The sequence below is a fragment of the Drosophila novamexicana genome, unplaced genomic scaffold, assembly GCF_003285875.2.
Source record: "Drosophila novamexicana strain 15010-1031.04,08,12 unplaced genomic scaffold, DnovRS2.1 tig00000564-arrow-pilon, whole genome shotgun sequence".
Classification (NCBI taxonomy): domain Eukaryota; kingdom Metazoa; phylum Arthropoda; class Insecta; order Diptera; family Drosophilidae; genus Drosophila; species Drosophila novamexicana.
This window is the reverse complement of record NW_020824810.1, coordinates 4023972-4039438: the sequence shown is the minus strand read 5'-3', so window position 1 is coordinate 4039438 and position 15467 is coordinate 4023972. Positions and strand designations below refer to the sequence as shown.

General features: G+C 46.3%; 6 protein-coding genes across 13 annotated transcripts; 2 read left to right on the top strand and 4 right to left on the bottom strand.

Annotated features, from left to right (window-relative positions):
- The first annotated feature begins 901 nt into the window (after window positions 1-901).
- Window positions 902-5805, top strand: LOC115762045 (lethal(2)neighbour of Tid protein). 2 transcript variants are annotated; one of them, XM_030704119.1, is made up of 3 exons: window positions 902-1323; window positions 1386-1434; window positions 4331-5805. In XM_030704119.1, exons 1-3 carry the CDS (start codon window positions 1090-1092, stop codon window positions 5626-5628), a joined length of 1581 nt encoding a protein of 526 aa, XP_030559979.1. In that variant the 5' UTR covers window positions 902-1089; the 3' UTR covers window positions 5629-5805. The 2 variants fall into 2 exon arrangements, with proteins under 2 accessions (XP_030559979.1, XP_030559980.1); XM_030704120.1 differs by lacking the exons at window positions 902-1323; window positions 1386-1434 and adding an exon at window positions 4199-4269.
- LOC115762043 (protein tumorous imaginal discs, mitochondrial) lies at window positions 1551-3970 on the bottom strand. 6 transcript variants are annotated; one of them, XM_030704116.1, is made up of 3 exons: window positions 2440-3970; window positions 2019-2076; window positions 1904-1930 (listed from the first exon to the last, which is right to left on the bottom strand). In XM_030704116.1, exons 1-2 carry the CDS (start codon window positions 3813-3815, stop codon window positions 2019-2021), a joined length of 1434 nt encoding a protein of 477 aa, XP_030559976.1. In that variant the 5' UTR covers window positions 3816-3970; the 3' UTR covers window positions 1904-1930. The 6 variants fall into 6 exon arrangements, with proteins under 6 accessions (XP_030559975.1, XP_030559974.1, XP_030559973.1 ...); XM_030704115.1 differs by lacking the exon at window positions 2019-2076 and having other exon boundaries at window positions 1551-1930; window positions 2453-3958; XM_030704114.1 differs by lacking the exon at window positions 2019-2076 and having other exon boundaries at window positions 1551-1925; window positions 2453-3958.
- Window positions 5806-5874: 69 nt separating the features above from the next.
- Window positions 5875-8699, bottom strand: LOC115762042 (protein lethal(2)denticleless). Its single transcript, XM_030704112.1, has 2 exons — window positions 8595-8699; window positions 5875-8306 (listed from the first exon to the last, which is right to left on the bottom strand). Exons 1-2 carry the CDS (start codon window positions 8635-8637, stop codon window positions 6070-6072), a joined length of 2280 nt encoding a protein of 759 aa, XP_030559972.1. The 5' UTR covers window positions 8638-8699; the 3' UTR covers window positions 5875-6069.
- A 647-nt stretch (window positions 8700-9346) lies between these two features.
- LOC115762282 (hyccin) lies at window positions 9347-11329 on the top strand. The gene is made up of 3 exons (XM_030704446.1): window positions 9347-9380; window positions 9459-10251; window positions 10305-11329. Exons 2-3 carry the CDS (start codon window positions 9578-9580, stop codon window positions 11311-11313), a joined length of 1683 nt encoding a protein of 560 aa, XP_030560306.1. The 5' UTR covers window positions 9347-9380; window positions 9459-9577; the 3' UTR covers window positions 11314-11329.
- An 84-nt stretch (window positions 11330-11413) lies between these two features.
- On the bottom strand, window positions 11414-13308 carry LOC115762283 (methyltransferase-like protein 6). Its single transcript, XM_030704447.1, has 2 exons — window positions 12404-13308; window positions 11414-11487 (listed from the first exon to the last, which is right to left on the bottom strand). The coding sequence occupies exon 1, from the start codon at window positions 13261-13263 to the stop codon at window positions 12415-12417; it is 849 nt and encodes a 282-aa protein (XP_030560307.1). The 5' UTR covers window positions 13264-13308; the 3' UTR covers window positions 11414-11487; window positions 12404-12414.
- A 313-nt stretch (window positions 13309-13621) lies between these two features.
- On the bottom strand, window positions 13622-15409 carry LOC115762046. Of its 2 annotated transcripts, none has more exons than XM_030704122.1 (5): window positions 15211-15409; window positions 14472-15149; window positions 14333-14410; window positions 14028-14283; window positions 13622-13968 (listed from the first exon to the last, which is right to left on the bottom strand). In XM_030704122.1, the coding sequence occupies exons 1-5, from the start codon at window positions 15389-15391 to the stop codon at window positions 13815-13817; spliced, it is 1347 nt and encodes a 448-aa protein (XP_030559982.1). In that variant the 5' UTR covers window positions 15392-15409; the 3' UTR covers window positions 13622-13814. The 2 variants fall into 2 exon arrangements, with proteins under 2 accessions (XP_030559982.1, XP_030559983.1); XM_030704123.1 differs by having other exon boundaries at window positions 13623-13968; window positions 14028-14262.
- Window positions 15410-15467: the final 58 nt, after the last annotated feature.

The window sequence follows — 15467 nt, the reverse complement described above, 5'->3', positions numbered from 1 at the left end:
CATCCGCATCCGCAGGTTGTCAATTAATTGTGCTGAAACCTGCAGCTGAAGGGCGCACAGAGCGGAAATGGTTGTTCGAGTTTGAGGATGCTTGTAACTTTTTAAATGGCCAACATTTACATGCATGAGCGAAGTAAACGGAGTGGAGAGCCGTACTGCAGCCGGACCCGTTCCGGCCCGCCAGTCAGCCAGCCGACTTCTGGCCCCATCAAATCGTATATGGGTTGCCGTTAGCGAATATTTGTTAGTGCTGTGAGTTAACCCGCCCCACCTACCCCCCCCCCCCTCACCATTCTCACCTTATGCCATCACTAAATTGGCTGTGCCCATTGCACTTCCAACAGGAAACGGATCCGAATCGGCCGTGCAATTGACCGCAAGTAGATTTGGCTCAATTTCTTGCAACATAGTCAATTACAATTACTATTGCAAAAAATCTTTACGAAAGAATAAATGTATTAGGCAATTTTCCCAATTTAAATACTGAACTTGTACTATAAAAACTGTTTAAAGTGTTGTAAAGTATGTAAAAGTATTTTCAAAATAAACTTATAGTTTAATACTAAGTGAATTCATATTATAATAAAAGTCGCAGCTTGATAGTAATGCATTTGCCGATTTTCAAATGTTATCGACTTGTGCCGCCTGACAAGTCGTCACTGCGATTCTGCCTTAACAGCTGATTGTTTTATTTTGAGTGAACTTTTGGAACTCACCTGAACCTGGGTTCTCATCGCAACGAAGCAATACATGGTTGATGTGGAGCAACAGCTGAGCTGTTATGGCAGTGTTATGATTTTGTTACGTTTAGCAGTAGCAGCTGTTATATTCAATTACAAGCGTCATTCGTCGTTTTACTTGACTGACTTGTATTTTTAACACAGTTTATATAATTTTATACCGAAGCGCATCAACCTTAATAATCATTTTTGTTCTTTTATTTAACAAAACCGTAACGACAGTTGTTCCACAATCAAATTGGTTCGCACTGTTATCTTTCTGTAAATGTTAAGAATTTGGGTGCCCACAGCGTGTATGTAAGGTGTGTGGGTGTGCACATCATTTAACCGCAAAAATATTATCAAATAAATGGCACCGCCAAGAACCAACAACCGGCCTGTGACCCGACGTAAAAAGCCAAGCAACCTGTTGCTATTGCTAAAGGAGAAATATGTCAATTGGAACTTTATCAAATACCTGGCATTCGAGCCGGCTGCGCTGCCCATTGTTTCGGTACTGATTGTTTTGGCCGAGGCGGCTATCAACGTGCTTGTCATTCAACGTGTGCCCTACACCGAGATTGATTGGAAGGCCTACATGCAGGTGAGAATGACGGGAACTTATTAATATATTTATATATAAACCAACAAATTTTCGCCTTACAGGAATGTGAAGGCTTTCTGAATGGCACAACCAATTATTCGCTGCTGCGAGGTAAGTGAATTGCCGCCTGGTTGTGGTTTATTTTTGGAAACCAGGCAGAAAGAGAGAGTGAGACCAGGCCAAATTTATTGCGAAAATGTAGCTGAACGTAGACAAACAGGCCGCAAGTTCTTACTATGAATTTTGGTGTATTTTTTTTTTCATTTTGTTCCACACTGGAATATAGCCCCCAAATTTACAATTAACAGTTTAAAGGCAAAAAACGCATTTGTAGCCAATCGTTTAACCAACGACGATTACAAAAGAGTTATCAATAACAAGACACAATTCAACTTAGTTGAACATGGATTTGATTTTGTTCAAGAAGCCTCCGCCGCTTCCACTTTCGCCTCCGGTTTGCTTTTCTTTTCTGCGTGTTTCCGACTTTTCGCTTTGTTGGCCTTTCGCTGATTCTGTTTCTGCTCCTGCTCTACTCGTTCCTTGACTACCGCTGTTTGCTGCTCTACCTGTTGACTGGGCGTCAGTTCTGGTTTCACTCGCACCTGCGCTGCAAGACATGTCAGTGAGTCAGGGGAAAGAGAACAAAAATTTAATTTGAGCAACTAAAGAATAATCTATGTTTAAATTTAAATTACTTAAGAATATTTGGCGTAGTTACCATTACCAGCTAGCCAATTGCATAATTGATCTATGCTGCAATTGTATTTGAAAGGTTTAATAACGTAAATGCTTTAACCATAGCTATGTACAGTGAAAACTCCCTTAATGGAACTCCCTTTGGTTGGCCGGAAACGGACACTTTTTCTTTAACAAAAACTTTTCCGAAAGGGCAAAATATTAAAAGAGAATTGAACTTTAAAGATGAAAGCAATTAGAGCAATTATGACTGGGGTATGTTTACGCGGACAATCTGGAGCCGTGGGTATTCGTTCAAGCGAGCTCTCACTGTGATTATTATACAACAAAAACTATATTTAACTTATTGCACATAGTACTGCAAATACAGGTTCTTTTGTATTTGTAGGCCCAATCACATTAGTTTTAAAATGTATTTACGTTGCTTTCTTACTGCCATCTTTCCTCTGCGCCATGCCGTGTATCTGCCCGGGCGTGTCCTCCTCCAGTTCAGCGTACGCCTCCAGCAGGGCGCGCTGCTCCTGACTCAGCTTCTTTGGTACCTCGATCTTGATGTGCACGTAGTGATCGCCGTGTCCGTGGGCATTGACACGCTTCAGTCCCTTGCCGCGCAGTGCAATCTTTCGATGCGATGAGGTGCCCGGCTCAATGTTTAGCCATTGATCCTCGTAGACGCCCTGAACGCGTACTGTACCGCCTAGCACCGCCTGGGCCAACGAGATTGGGGCATCTGTGTGGACATCGGCGCCGTCGCGACGGAAGTAGTCGCTGCGCTCTACACGGAAGGTGACAAACAGTTCCTTGCTGCCCACCTGCATGCGCACCGTTTGGCCATTCTCGATGCCTGCCGGTACCGGCACCGTCACCTTGCGCCGCTGTACTGTCTGCCCCTTGCCCTCGCACTCTGCGCACGGATATTTAATATATTGCCGCGTACCCTGGCAATAGCGGCACGTGGAGCGCATTACAAAGGGGCCGGTGGATATAGTCTCAAAACCCGTTCCATTGCAATATTGGCAGCGACCGGGCTTGGTGCCAGGCTCGCACTTGGAGCCGGCGCATTTGGGACACTGATCCACCACATTCACATTGACATCCTTATTGACGCCACGCGCCGCCTGGGCAAAGGTTAGGTCCATGACAAGCTCTTGGGCCTGCCCGAACCCGAATTTGGAATCTGCAAAGTCGTCAAAGCTATTGCTGCGAAAATTACCCTCGCCAAAGATCTTGCGGAAAAGCTCCTCCGGATCGATGGTGGAGCGGAATTGCCAATTCTGTGAGAAGCCGTCAGGCCCAAAGGGGCCGCCACCGAAGCCGCCGGCACCGCCCGCACCCTGACGATTCATATTCTCCGTTGTCTGGCCATAAGTATCATATTCCCGCCGTTTCTGATCATCGCTAAGCACCTCATAAGCCTCACTAACGTCCTGGAACTTTTTACTCGCATCCGGATCATCCTTGTTGGTGTCCGGGTGATATTTCTTTGCCAGCTCATAGTACGCCTTCTTAATGTCCTTGGCATTTGCATTCTTAGCCACCCCCAGCGTCGCATAGTAGTCCTTGGCCTGCAGGCGACTCGAGCTGAATAGACTGCGTCGTTGCTGCTGCTGATGCTGCTTCGCCGTCGTCCTCTGTTGCCAAGCGGAGACGGCGCCACCAGCAGCGGCAGGTTTCGGTGTCCATTTCGTTGGCCGCACTGACAGCAGTGCGGCGCTTGATTGAATGGCACTGTAATGCCGGCGACAGCTTTTGAGCGGCAATTGACGCAAAACACATAAATTTTTACACGAAATCATTTTGTCCGTTAACTGTATCAACTCTATTAATCTTCTCTCTATTTGGCAGCCAGCTCTAACAACATGCCGTAATAACCTCCATGCTGCTTGATACAAAGTGTTCTCTCTCTCGTTTTTTCACTTTGACATTTTGACAGTCACTAAGTTGCGTAAACAGCTCGCTCATGAACTTGTTGGTTCATTTGCTAGTTCCTAACGGCTGGTTATTGGGGCACACACTCACAGCTGTTCATAGGAAAATAACGCGTTTTTAAAATTGGTTGGATATTAAAAAAAAAAGAAAGGTTTTTTCTACAAAAACGCTGTTTTCTACTGATTGTGGCCTGGATGTTTATGTGAGAATGTTGAAAATCTTTGAGTTTTCATACAGATGGACGAACATGTCTGTAACGACTGGGATATATTGGAATTTATTCCTGATTAGGAAAATAGATAGAGCTTATAAGGGTCGAAGGTATTTGCTTGTGTGCGTTACATTTTGTATGGATTTGATAATATTGTTTAATTTCCTGCAGGTGACACCGGTCCGTTGGTATACCCGGCTGCATTTGTTTACATTTACTCGGGACTGTACTATTTAACCGGCCAGGGTACGAATGTGCGCCTGGCCCAATACATATTCGCCTGCATCTACTTGCTCCAAATGTGCCTTGTATTGCGCCTCTATACGAAGAGCCGCAAGGTGCCGCCCTATGTGCTGGTGCTGAGCGCCTTTACATCCTACCGCATCCACTCGATATATGTGCTCCGGCTGTTCAATGATCCTGTGGCCATTCTACTGCTATATGCTGCGCTAAATCTGTTTCTGGATCAGCGTTGGACGCTGGGAAGTATTTGCTATAGCCTCGCTGTTGGTGTCAAAATGAACATTTTACTGTTTGCTCCCGCGTTGCTGCTGTTCTATTTGGCTAATCTGGGCGTGCTCAGGACTCTGGTGCAGCTCACCATTTGCGCAGTAATACAGCTGCTAATTGGCGCGCCCTTTCTGCGTACCCATCCTATGGAATATCTGCGCGGCAGCTTCGACCTGGGTCGCATCTTTGAGCATAAGTGGACTGTCAACTATAGATTCCTAAGCAAGGAATTCTTCGAGCAGCGTGAGTTTCATTTGGTCCTGCTGGCGCTGCATCTGCTGCTGCTCTTATGCTTCGCCAAGCCCACCTGGACGTTCTTCAGAAGCTACCTGAGACTACGCGAGGTGCAGCAACAGATAGTGCCACAAATACTACACAAGAATCGCGAGCAGCAGAACCAAGCAAAGATTCAGGCGAAGAAGTCCAAGCAATTGGTAGAGCAGCAGCAGGAGGAGGAGGACGAGCAACTTAGTGCCGAGCAAAAGTCCTTTCTCAAGGCATTCGAGAGGAGTCTGCAACAAAGCACGGGTCAGAAATCTTCAGAACCACATTTGAACCAAAAGCAAGAACAATACGACATTTATTTTGAGCCATGCACGCAGCTGGCGCTGCTGCCCTTCTTCCTGTGCAACTTCATTGGTGTCGCCTGCGCCCGGTCGCTGCATTATCAGTTCTACATTTGGTACTTCCACTCGCTCCCGTATTTGGTATGGTCCACGCCGTATTCGCTCGGCGTGCGCTATTTAATTCTGGGCATTATCGAGTACTGCTGGAACACCTATCCCAGCACAATGGAATCCAGCATAGCTCTTCACCTGTGTCATCTAGTTCTGATTGTGGGCGTGGCACGCCACGTCTACCGCATCCTGAGGCTCAACGCTGCGGTAAAGCAACAGCAGCGGCAGGAACAACCCATTTTACAAAATGGTCAGCCAAAGACATCCAAAAAATCGCAATGATCAATAACATTTGTATATGTTTAAAAAAAAGAACCTTGGAAAGAAAATAACGCCTTAAACATTTATGTAACTTTTTTTTGGAGAAAAACTAACTCTGAGAAATATAAACGTCAAAGTTGAGTCAGCCTCACTCGATTTAATAAACAGGTTATAAAACTAGAGAATACCTTCTAAAAACAAAATTAGTTTTATTGTCATTATTGGTAAAGTTGACCCAGCCAAAAGCACATGCATGTCAGAAGAACTTAAATTAAAATATCCTATTGATATATATATATATGTGTAATTATATTTAGTATCTTGTGTTAGTACTGTACAAAAGTGTGAAAAGTGCTTATTAACTTGGAGATAAAAAGAACTGTTTAACCTACCATAGAAATAACTTAAGGTATGTCCAGTTAACACTATATATGGGATGGGTGCATTAGACGGATCTGGGTGTCAGTCGCTGCCGACGACAGTCGTTGGCGTGCGCAGCGTCAACGTAGCTGTTGCTGGTTGCGGCGGCGAAATGACAGGCAGCTCCACATGGCCGGGCGTTTCATCTTCAGCAGCAGCAGAGGCATCACTACCACTGCCGCTGCTACGTTGAACGCTGAAGAAACGTAGGAGCGTCGTCTCACTGTTCCGCCGGCTGGAGGTCGGCGTGCGTAAGTGTGGGGCGCCGCTATCGTTGTGTGATATGCGTCGCCTGGGTGTGGCCTGCAGTCTGGGACTGCATTCGGAGTTGCGCAGGCTTTGTAGACGGGGCGAGGCCATTACATCGAGCGTCTCCTCGATGCTCATCTTCTCGGCGAGCGTAAGCGTCGCCCGGCTGTTTGACATGAGCTTCTGTTTGCGTATTTTGGTTAGCCAGTCGACCTTCTCTTTGGCTTTACGTTTGGGCGACATGATGCCCAAATGCGGCGCCTCGCCGTCCAGCACATAGTTGGGCAGGTTCGAGGTGGGCGAGTAAATTAAAGAGAGCGCGGTTGGCGAAGTGGAGCTTGCGTTTGCTGCCGCCGCCGCTTGCGCTGATGTTGTGGGTGGCGAGGTGTACGGAATGTGATTTAAATGATGCTCACTAAGTGGCGATGGCTGCTGCAATCGACTAGCTGCTGCAGCTGTGCAGGTTAGCGGCGAGATGTCGTCGGCAGCATTCTCCTGATTGCAGACGGGCATGGTGCATTCCTCCTCGCCAATAGCAGGTAGCTGCTGGCTGCTGGTGCAGCTTGGTCCAAATAAGCGTCGACCCCTGGACTCGAGTGGCTTTGTGCGCTTCTGTTGCGGCTGCTCCATGTTTGCATCGTTACTTGTCGCGCCTAGCATCTCCAGAAAGGAACGCTTGATGGTCGTCTTTTCTACAGAGCTGGGCGTGCGTTCATTCATATCCATGAGACGCTTAAGTGAGCGCGGCGTGGACTCCAGATCTCTGAGATTATATTTATGTTGTGTTGCAGCCTTTGGCTGTTGCCTATCGAATTGACGTACATAGCTCGCCTGGCCGCGATATTGTTCCGCTACCTCAGCGGCTGTCAATGTCTCCGGCGCAGGCCCGATGCGCCAGATCTTGTGGCGCGCATCGTCGCTGCAGGTGACAATCGGACGATCATGTGTGGCGCCCCATGCCACGCACGTGACCTCGACAGTGTGACCCGCCAATGCAACCAGCGGCTCAGCCGCATGTTCCAGATTCCATATATACGCGCGCTCATCACTGCTTCCACTCAGCAGATATTTGCCGTCCGGACTGAGGCAGCTTTTGATGTAGAAAGTCGAGTTGAGCAGGCCTTTATAGCAGGCCAGCGGCTTGGGCGCATATGAAACCAAATTGTAGCAATAGATGGTGTTATCCATGCAATTGGCATACAAACGTGTGCCCGCCGCATCCACAATAAGATTGGTGAAGCCCTTAAATGTTGATTGACCCGCATAGGGTAAGCTTTGACGCGGCAGCGGCTCTTTTTTGTATGCGGTATAATTTCTCCTCAGATCCCACACTTTTATGACGCCATCGCCAGCACCGCATGAGATGAGCGTATCGTTGTCTTGGAAGGCCAAGCCCGTAATGCTGCTGGAGGTGTTGCTGTTGTTTGCCATTTTGGGCGTGCGAGTGCGCTGTTTCCGTTGAGATTGTGGCGTGCCCGGACCACCAGTGTGGCCGCTGTAAATACAATTGTCGACGCGTGAAGTCAGATCCATATTAAGGTTAGCCCGAATGTCCCAGATGAGGATGGCACCGTCGCGTCCGCCTGTTGCAAACACTGCTGGATCCGTGCGCTTAAACGCGGCTGTTTTCACGGAACGTGTGTGGCCCACATAGGAATTGAGACCACGTATGCCAGAGCCGGCGACCTCCCACAGACGAGCCGTGTGATCACCGGAGGCGGACACAAAGCGCATCTGCCCTGGCGCCCATTCCAGGTCGAAAACGGCATTGAAATGACACTGTGGCGCACTCAGCGACTGCTCCTCAGGCTCCTGGTTACGCTCTGTGGTATCCTGCAGCGCAATCTTGCCATCCTCGTTGGCGATGGCCAAAATGTGTCTGTAGCCATCGCAGTTGGCAAACTTGGCTGAGAATATGGGCGGCTCTGGGTTAAAGTCCGGACTGTAGTTGGCTGGGGCAATGCCATGCCAGCTGTCCTGCCTGGACACGCACAGGCGACTCAGCGCAAAATCATAAGTACGCTCATTGGCTGCAAGAAAAGGGGAAAGTGTGCAAATGAGTGCCAAATAGTTGCGTTTGTTTACGTTCTAGTTTCTTATGCACTACTTTCGCAAACGCAGCAAGTTTTTGATATTCCATATGAAAATGTCGTTGTACTTAGTTGCTGCACTTCAAGTCGAATTGCACACGAAATCTCCTTAATAATATTCACTGATAATTTTGGCGCTCGAATTTCCCGCGAAAGGAGCGGGAGCGCGCTCTAATGCATTTCGAGCGCCAAATTGCATAAATTGCCCGCGCTACAGTTCTTGCTTACCCAGTCCATGTTCTCTGCTACGCAATTTGTTGTATATGTTCATTATAAATACTACTGATTGTAATTATCTAATTTCAGACGCGACTTTAACTATTTTTTGGTATATAAGCTATTTCTTTTAACTATCCGCGCACTTAGCACATATTTTTCCCCAGCGACGCAGTCCCTGATTGTCGTACGGTATATGACAACACTGTTTATGTTAGGATTTTTGATCGCAAAACTAAGCACTGTGCTGAACTGTTATTAACAGTGAGCTCGATTTGTTGTTGGTGCTTTCTACCTTAACGAACAATAAAGCTGTAATTGGTAATACGCATTAATGTAAATGACTGTTTAATAATAAGAAAGCGATTTTCGCTGGCAGTAATTATTGGAAAAAAATGTAACTGCGTTTTAAAGTCGAATTTAACAGTTAAGTGACTCTATCGATTATTTTTAACATAATCAAACTTTAACGAACACAGCTGTTTTAAAATTATTCGATTATATTTCGATATTACATTTTCACCGAGGCCCTTATATTTTTATTAAATTTAATATTTAAATACAAGCAAGAAAAGTGAAAAAATTACTAAAAATAAAGTTTGAGATACTCAACTTATTACACACTGTAATATGATGCGCGTCAAATTGGCGGCGTTGACTGAGCATCGATTTTTGGTACTTGTTATCGAAAAAAAGTTGCTCACTTTTATATGCATATATTTATGTTTTTAAACACAATGTAGACACTTTAGTCACTCCTAGTAGCTGAGCGAGCAAGATGATCTCTACAAGGTGGTTGTAAGTTTTGTGATTGTTAAAAAATACATGTTTACCAATTAGCTTAATTATTATTACAATTATTTATGTTGGAACTAGTTCTGCTGAACTAATGTTTTAGCTGCGCATGCAGCCCTGCGCAGATATGCAAGGTTTATGTGTGAAAAAGATTAGAGGACAGTGTACAGCAAATTAATTAGGCACTTTAATACATAATAATGGCCGAATTGGTGAAAGACTGGCTGGCGGACTATCAACGCGCTCGCCGTCAGCCAGCCGACTCCGAGGCATTCGTCGTCGAGCATGAAACAGATCCCGAAATTGCCGAGGCCATCTTCACAATATTCAGTGACAGGCAGCGAAACGAGGATCTGATCCATGACATTTGCCAGCAGCTGCTGGCCTTCTATCGGGCGCCGGAGTTGACACTGCACAAGTTCCCATTACAATTCCTGCCAGTGCTGATCTACACATACCTGCATGCAGTCGCGGCCGGCGATAAGAAGGCATCTCGCGGCGTCGAGACGCTGCTCATATGCATTTATAATGGCGAGGTGTCCACCGATGATGGCGGCCAGAAGGTGTTCGCGTTTCGCATGCCCATCCTGGCACAGGCCTCCGTTTATCATGAGGTCAAGCAGCTGCCCATGACCGATTTGCGACGCTGGGAGGAGAACTGCAACCGCGAGGTCAAATGGGGACCACATTTGCGCATCGAATCGATTAATGCCCAGAACAGGATGCGCATCATGGCGGCGCTGCTCTTCTGCTACAATCAGCAGGTGAACCTCACGCAGAAGTCATCGCTGCTGCATCTTTGTCGTGTTGCCTCACAGATGGTCAACCAGGGATTCACCACCAAATCTGGACATGGACATCGCATGAGCTATGGGTAAGTAACAGTTACTTGCTCCTGTTCTAGCTTTAACTGTCTTCCAATTACAGCTCCGATCCAGCAACGGGCGCTACATTTCCCAAGCCCTCGTCGCCGCGCATACCACTCTCTGCGTCCTTTCTCATCGAGCTGGTGCATGCCATCTACTATGCCATGTTCAATGGCTTTGGCACAGTTGCTATACAGACCCTGGAGGATATACATAATCGTGCCAGCTACGAAATGTTTACGGAACTGATTCTAGTCACAAACGCTGTACGCAATTCGCTGCATGCGAATCCCTCTGGTCAGCCTAATGATGGTCCCATGGGTCTCAGTGTTGCGTTGACACCTGCTACAAATACGGTGACGACCTCTGTCTCGAAATCGATGATCACGAATGCTTCATTTCGTACGAAAAAGTTGCCCGATGACATTCCCATACAAGTGCAGGATCTCACAATGCCACAGGCGACTCAGCAGCTGGCCAGCGTAATGGAGGAAACGGAACCAATTGTCAAGGAATCGCCGTCGACCAAGGAAAGCAGCGGCACACGTACTTCCATCATCAGGCCCAGCATGGAGGGCATTAAAGCGCAGGCCCATAAAGCGCTCGGCTTCAAAAAGTCAAAGGACAAGGAGAAGGAAAAGGAGAAGGATAAGGAACCGCCAAAACCACCGCAACGTAAATTTGACAAGCATACGCAGCGCAATTCGCTGCTGCAGTTGCAGACACCAGACACCGGAATCGACTACGACAAGAGCCCGTTGACGGTCAGCAAGTCGAAGACATACGATGCCGTTGTCGAGCCGCAACCCACCGATATGCTGCCGCTGCAGACGCTCTCGCTGATCAATGAGAATGGCAGCAACAGCTTCAGCATGGATAGCGACATGAACGACGGCATCGCCACCCTGGCTGGACCAGGCAGCGGCGTCGCAGCATCACTGCATAGCAATACGACTTCCATTACGAGCAGCGATGTGCTGACCAAAAGCTTTGAGTCCAGCATCGAAATGACGCCCATGGGTCACAGCACCAGCAATGGCGGCAAGCTGACCGAACATGGTCTCGATTAGAGCGTGCCCAACAACAAACCAATTAGCCAAATTCAAGTATATTTATTACGATTACTCTACCTACATATATATATATATACATATATATTCGCACGTTACCTCCTCGGTATTAACTGACGAACAAAACCCGTATGTAAGATTTGGAGCCCGGGCTACGTTGGGGCGTTTTTTGAACTGGAAAATTGAACGCAGTAATATTTAAAAATCCGATTTTGAATTTGTTGAATAATTAATATTGTCACATTTAGTTGTTGTTCGTATTGTATTCTAATTGTTGCTAAACATTTACATTACCAATTATGTAATTATCGTTTAGATTTAAGCGTTTAAAGTCCTTCACCCACAAAACTAACACACTTACAGCCAAGTTACCAGAAAATATGCTAAAAAAAAGTATTTTATAATGAATTTAATAGTGCAGCTAACATAAAATCTGTCTAATGTAAAGTTATCTAGACTCTGGTATGATGGGTTAAATATATATATATATGTTAAGCAATATGAAAACTGATAAAAAATAATGGGTATCTTCGGGCCGCCGAAGATTTAATGCCCCTGCAAACACTTAGCAGCTGTGTGTGTATGAAAAAGTCGACTCTCGGCCGATTGTTTCTATAGAAGCTCCATGATATTGTAGTCCGAACATAATGGAGCTCTTTATTGTCAAGTTTGGTTTGGGTATTTTAAGTAACCAATGCTTTCCTTGCAAGCTATACGATATAGAGATCCGATCTGACAGATGCCGACATATTTATGACGAATTTATGCCAAGTTTTATAAAGATAGCTTCAAAACTAAGCGACTAGCTTGCAAAGAGAAGGCCAGACCATGACTATATGGACTCAATAAGTCGTCCTGATCAGATATCAGATATATATATACATGTTGCAAATGTCTCTCCCAGTGCGTTACACAGTTCGCTACGTACTGAATATACCCGCTGTGAGGGTAAAACTGTTGCAACATAGTAGGACACAAACATATATACCACACATATGCATATGTAAGCCCAACATATAGTATACAAATATTTATTGAACAATGTTATTGTAATTGATTTAAACTTAAAAAAAAATATATATATACATACTTGAAATGTCATCAGCTGGCTGCACGCTTTCGGAATTTGCCCTGCAGAAAGATGCGCGGCACATCGATGCCCTCCTTCAGATTGAGTGTGCGCCGATGCACATAGCTGTTGTCCAGCACCTCGAAACCATTTTGGATGAACAGCTGCGCCAGCTGCAGCTCGGCAAAGTAATAGCTGCGTGTGCCATCCTGCCGCATATATAGATTCTCGGCAATTTTGTGGCCAGGTTTGAAGCGCAGCTGCGCCATGTCATAAAGCCCATAATCTCGAAACAGTACCAGGCCACCAGGTTTCAGAAGCTGCCATAAATTCCGTACCACATCGGCGAATTTATTGGGATGTATAGCGGACAGCACAAAGATCATGGTGCACACATCTAAACTGGATGCGGCAATGTGTTCATGTACCTGTTGCGTCGTTATGTCGCATTGGAAGGCAGTTATATGCTTTGCATCGTACAGCGGATTGGCACGAACAAAGTCAACAGCACGCGGTGAAAAGTCGCAGGCATAGAAATAAAATCCTTGGACCCTGGATTGCTCCTTAATCTGCTCTTCCAGCAGCGGAAATACCAGATTGCCGACCCCACAGCCCACCTCTAAGAGGGTACGTCGTCTTGTTCCCGTGCTTGTGCATTGCTGATCCGCCAGCAGCTCCTGGAACTCACGTGTTGTCCAGTGGCGATCCTTAAAGAAGCGCGTCTCGTTGCGTTTGTAGAATAAATCCCAATGCCGCTGTGCATCGATCTCCAATTTGTTCGCTTTGAATTCAGGCACCAAACGCTTGTTTTGCTCGTCAAGCCTCTCTAGATCCTCAGCAGATAGATCTTTGGTTCGTTTGGTAAATATATCCGCTTCCATTTGATTCAGTTTTCAATTAAATCGTTGACAACAAAAATAGCGCAATCCATTCGTCTTCTACATGTGCCAAGAACATTTTACAAGGTATCGCCATGCATTGTCTACATATGACGTCATAGTCTCACATCTTGAAAGACAACATGGTAATAATATATGTGAATGCAAACACATTTGTGATGTCATAAGTTTACTTGTCAATTTACTACCTTCAGCTTTTTCCATGTCGAAATAAAAAAAAATCGATTTTTAATCGAAAACACAAAAATGCGACCATGTGTTTGCGTATATTTGCGAGCTTGCCCGCTTATTTCCGAAACGAATGAAACGCCTTTTCAAATGAAACATTAGCTGTTGTATTACAGGTAAACAATTGATTTCTTTAATGCGCCGAGTTCTTCAGATCATTATAAGCCAAAAACTCATTTTACACATATATATTAAAATATATACTATTAAGAAGATAACAAATAACAAAAGTGAAACGAAAATACCAACCCAGGTATTGGCTTTGGATTGCTTTGGTCTTTGATTGTAGTTTGTTGTGTTCGAACTTATCTGCCCATTATGGTTGGCTCATCTGCCATGGCAACTTCATCATTTGGCGCCTTAGCGCCTTTTTTCTTACCCGAATACCAGAGGAACATAATACCGCAAACAATATTAGTTACAAAAGTGAACCACGCCAGGTAAACGCCATAGCCATAGCTGTAGGTAAGACATTTGTATATATTAACTGTTTGCGATTTTTGTAGTGTTTTACTCACGTCAATTCCGCACCATCCGGATACGCATAGAACAAATGCTCCTTGGTGTAGTCAATGGAAGAGAACAATACCTGCAAGACGACAAGCGCTGTGGATGCCGCAACCAGGTGTATGCCGCCGGCCAGACGCTTGAACATATAGCGCGGGTTCATGAACGTGTAGAAGGAGAACACAGCACCCAGGCTCATCACGAACAGTGTGATGCAGGCAAACGATGCCTGCGTTCGTATGTAATCTGCAATGGCGTGCCACAACACTACCAAATAAAAGCTGAAACAATAGCAAATCAATTGGATAAAACTTACCCATCAGCTCATCATCGAAGCCGGGCTCGTTGCGCAGAGTATTGGAGTTGGGGAACATGTCGATGTACTTGCAACGCGCTGTTCAAGAGAGAAGAGGTAATATCTATTAATATAAATACCTAGGCGATTGCATACTCACGGTAGGGTATATAGCTGTAGTAGGCGGTCTGGCCGCCCCTCTTGGGGGGCAGAGGCGGCACGAGTATCAAAATGACGCGCTCCTCGTTGAGCACAAAGGCGGGTATGCCAATGTCGCGTATATAGGTGCCCAGCAGACGCACCACCAGCGGATAGTCCGTCCAGTTGCTAAATATACACTGTTGCGCCATCTCCGGTATTACATAGTACGACCAGGTGTTGTTATATTTGACGCGCTGCAGCGCCGAGCCAAAGGTACGACGCCTTATGATGCCGCTCACATCCAACGGATCGATCGGTATGGGCTTAAGGGCTGTGGCATTAAATTCATGCTGATTGGCCTCCGTGGACATGACCAGCTTGTGAAAGGCGCTGCGAAACGTTTGGAACTCCTCCTCCTCGCCGCGTGCCCAATGGGCGAACATGCGTCGTCGCGCGGGCTCCGTAAAATTCCCGGAACCGTCCAGCTTCTCCTCGGCAAAACTCCGAATGAAGTCCATGTGGGTGAGATTGCGTTTGGCATCGTTAATATATGACTGTGAGGTGTACGACATGGAGCTAAAATTCCGCACCACCTGCGCATTGCTGAGCGCATTCGGAACAATTGTGTTGCGGCAATGGCGCCACAGGCCCGAATGCGAGTTCATAAAGAAGCGTCGCGATTCGGGTATAAAGATGCCTATGGGAACGAAATTGGAACCGGGATATAATATAAAAAAATATGCATATAGTGTACACACCTGCCCCGCCCGATATGATAATCCAATGATCCGTTGCAATGGCCACAATCCAAACACACAGCGAGACGACCATCAACAGGCTGCAGCCGAGCAGTACACGACGCTGGAACATATACGCCTCCATCAGCGGTCGTCTGGCCTCATCCCGGCCAATGGTCGATGTGGAAACGTCGCGCTTCATTTTGCCAATACTAACTGCGTCCGCTCTCTACGGGCTCAGCCACAGCTGTGCGCTGCTGTCTCCGGGCGATACCAAT

Excerpts from the sequence above, each read along its gene's own strand:
- LOC115762045 (XM_030704119.1), top strand. The coding sequence starts at position 1,090 with ATGGCACCGCCAAGAACCAACAACCGGCCTGTGACCCGACGTAAAAAG. Across the intron at positions 1,324-1,385 it reads ATTGGAAGGCCTACATGCAG|GAATGTGAAGGCTTTCTGAA; the intron begins GTGAGAATGACG and ends TTCGCCTTACAG. Across the intron at positions 1,435-4,330 it reads CAATTATTCGCTGCTGCGAG|GTGACACCGGTCCGTTGGTA; the intron begins GTAAGTGAATTG and ends AATTTCCTGCAG.
- LOC115762043 (XM_030704113.1), bottom strand. The coding sequence starts at position 3,815 with ATGATTTCGTGTAAAAATTTATGTGTTTTGCGTCAATTGCCGCTCAAA. Across the intron at positions 1,931-2,439 it reads GATGGCAGTAAGAAAGCAAC|CGCAGGTGCGAGTGAAACCA; the intron begins GTAAATACATTT and ends CATGTCTTGCAG.
- LOC115762042 (XM_030704112.1), bottom strand. The coding sequence starts at position 8,637 with ATGAACATATACAACAAATTGCGTAGCAGAGAACATGGACTGG. Across the intron at positions 8,307-8,594 it reads TAGCAGAGAACATGGACTGG|CCAATGAGCGTACTTATGAT; the intron begins GTAAGCAAGAAC and ends CTTTTCTTGCAG.
- LOC115762282 (XM_030704446.1), top strand. The coding sequence starts at position 9,578 with ATGGCCGAATTGGTGAAAGACTGGCTGGCGGACTATCAACGCGCTCGC. Across the intron at positions 10,252-10,304 it reads GGACATCGCATGAGCTATGG|CTCCGATCCAGCAACGGGCG; the intron begins GTAAGTAACAGT and ends TTCCAATTACAG.
- LOC115762283 (XM_030704447.1), bottom strand. The coding sequence starts at position 13,263 with ATGGAAGCGGATATATTTACCAAACGAACCAAAGATCTATCTGCTGAG.
- LOC115762046 (XM_030704122.1), bottom strand. The coding sequence starts at position 15,391 with ATGAAGCGCGACGTTTCCACATCGACCATTGGCCGGGATGAGGCCAGA. Across the intron at positions 15,150-15,210 it reads TATCATATCGGGCGGGGCAG|GCATCTTTATACCCGAATCG; the intron begins GTGTGTACACTA and ends TCGTTCCCATAG. Across the intron at positions 14,284-14,332 it reads CTTCGATGATGAGCTGATGG|TGTTGTGGCACGCCATTGCA; the intron begins GTAAGTTTTATC and ends TTTATTTGGTAG.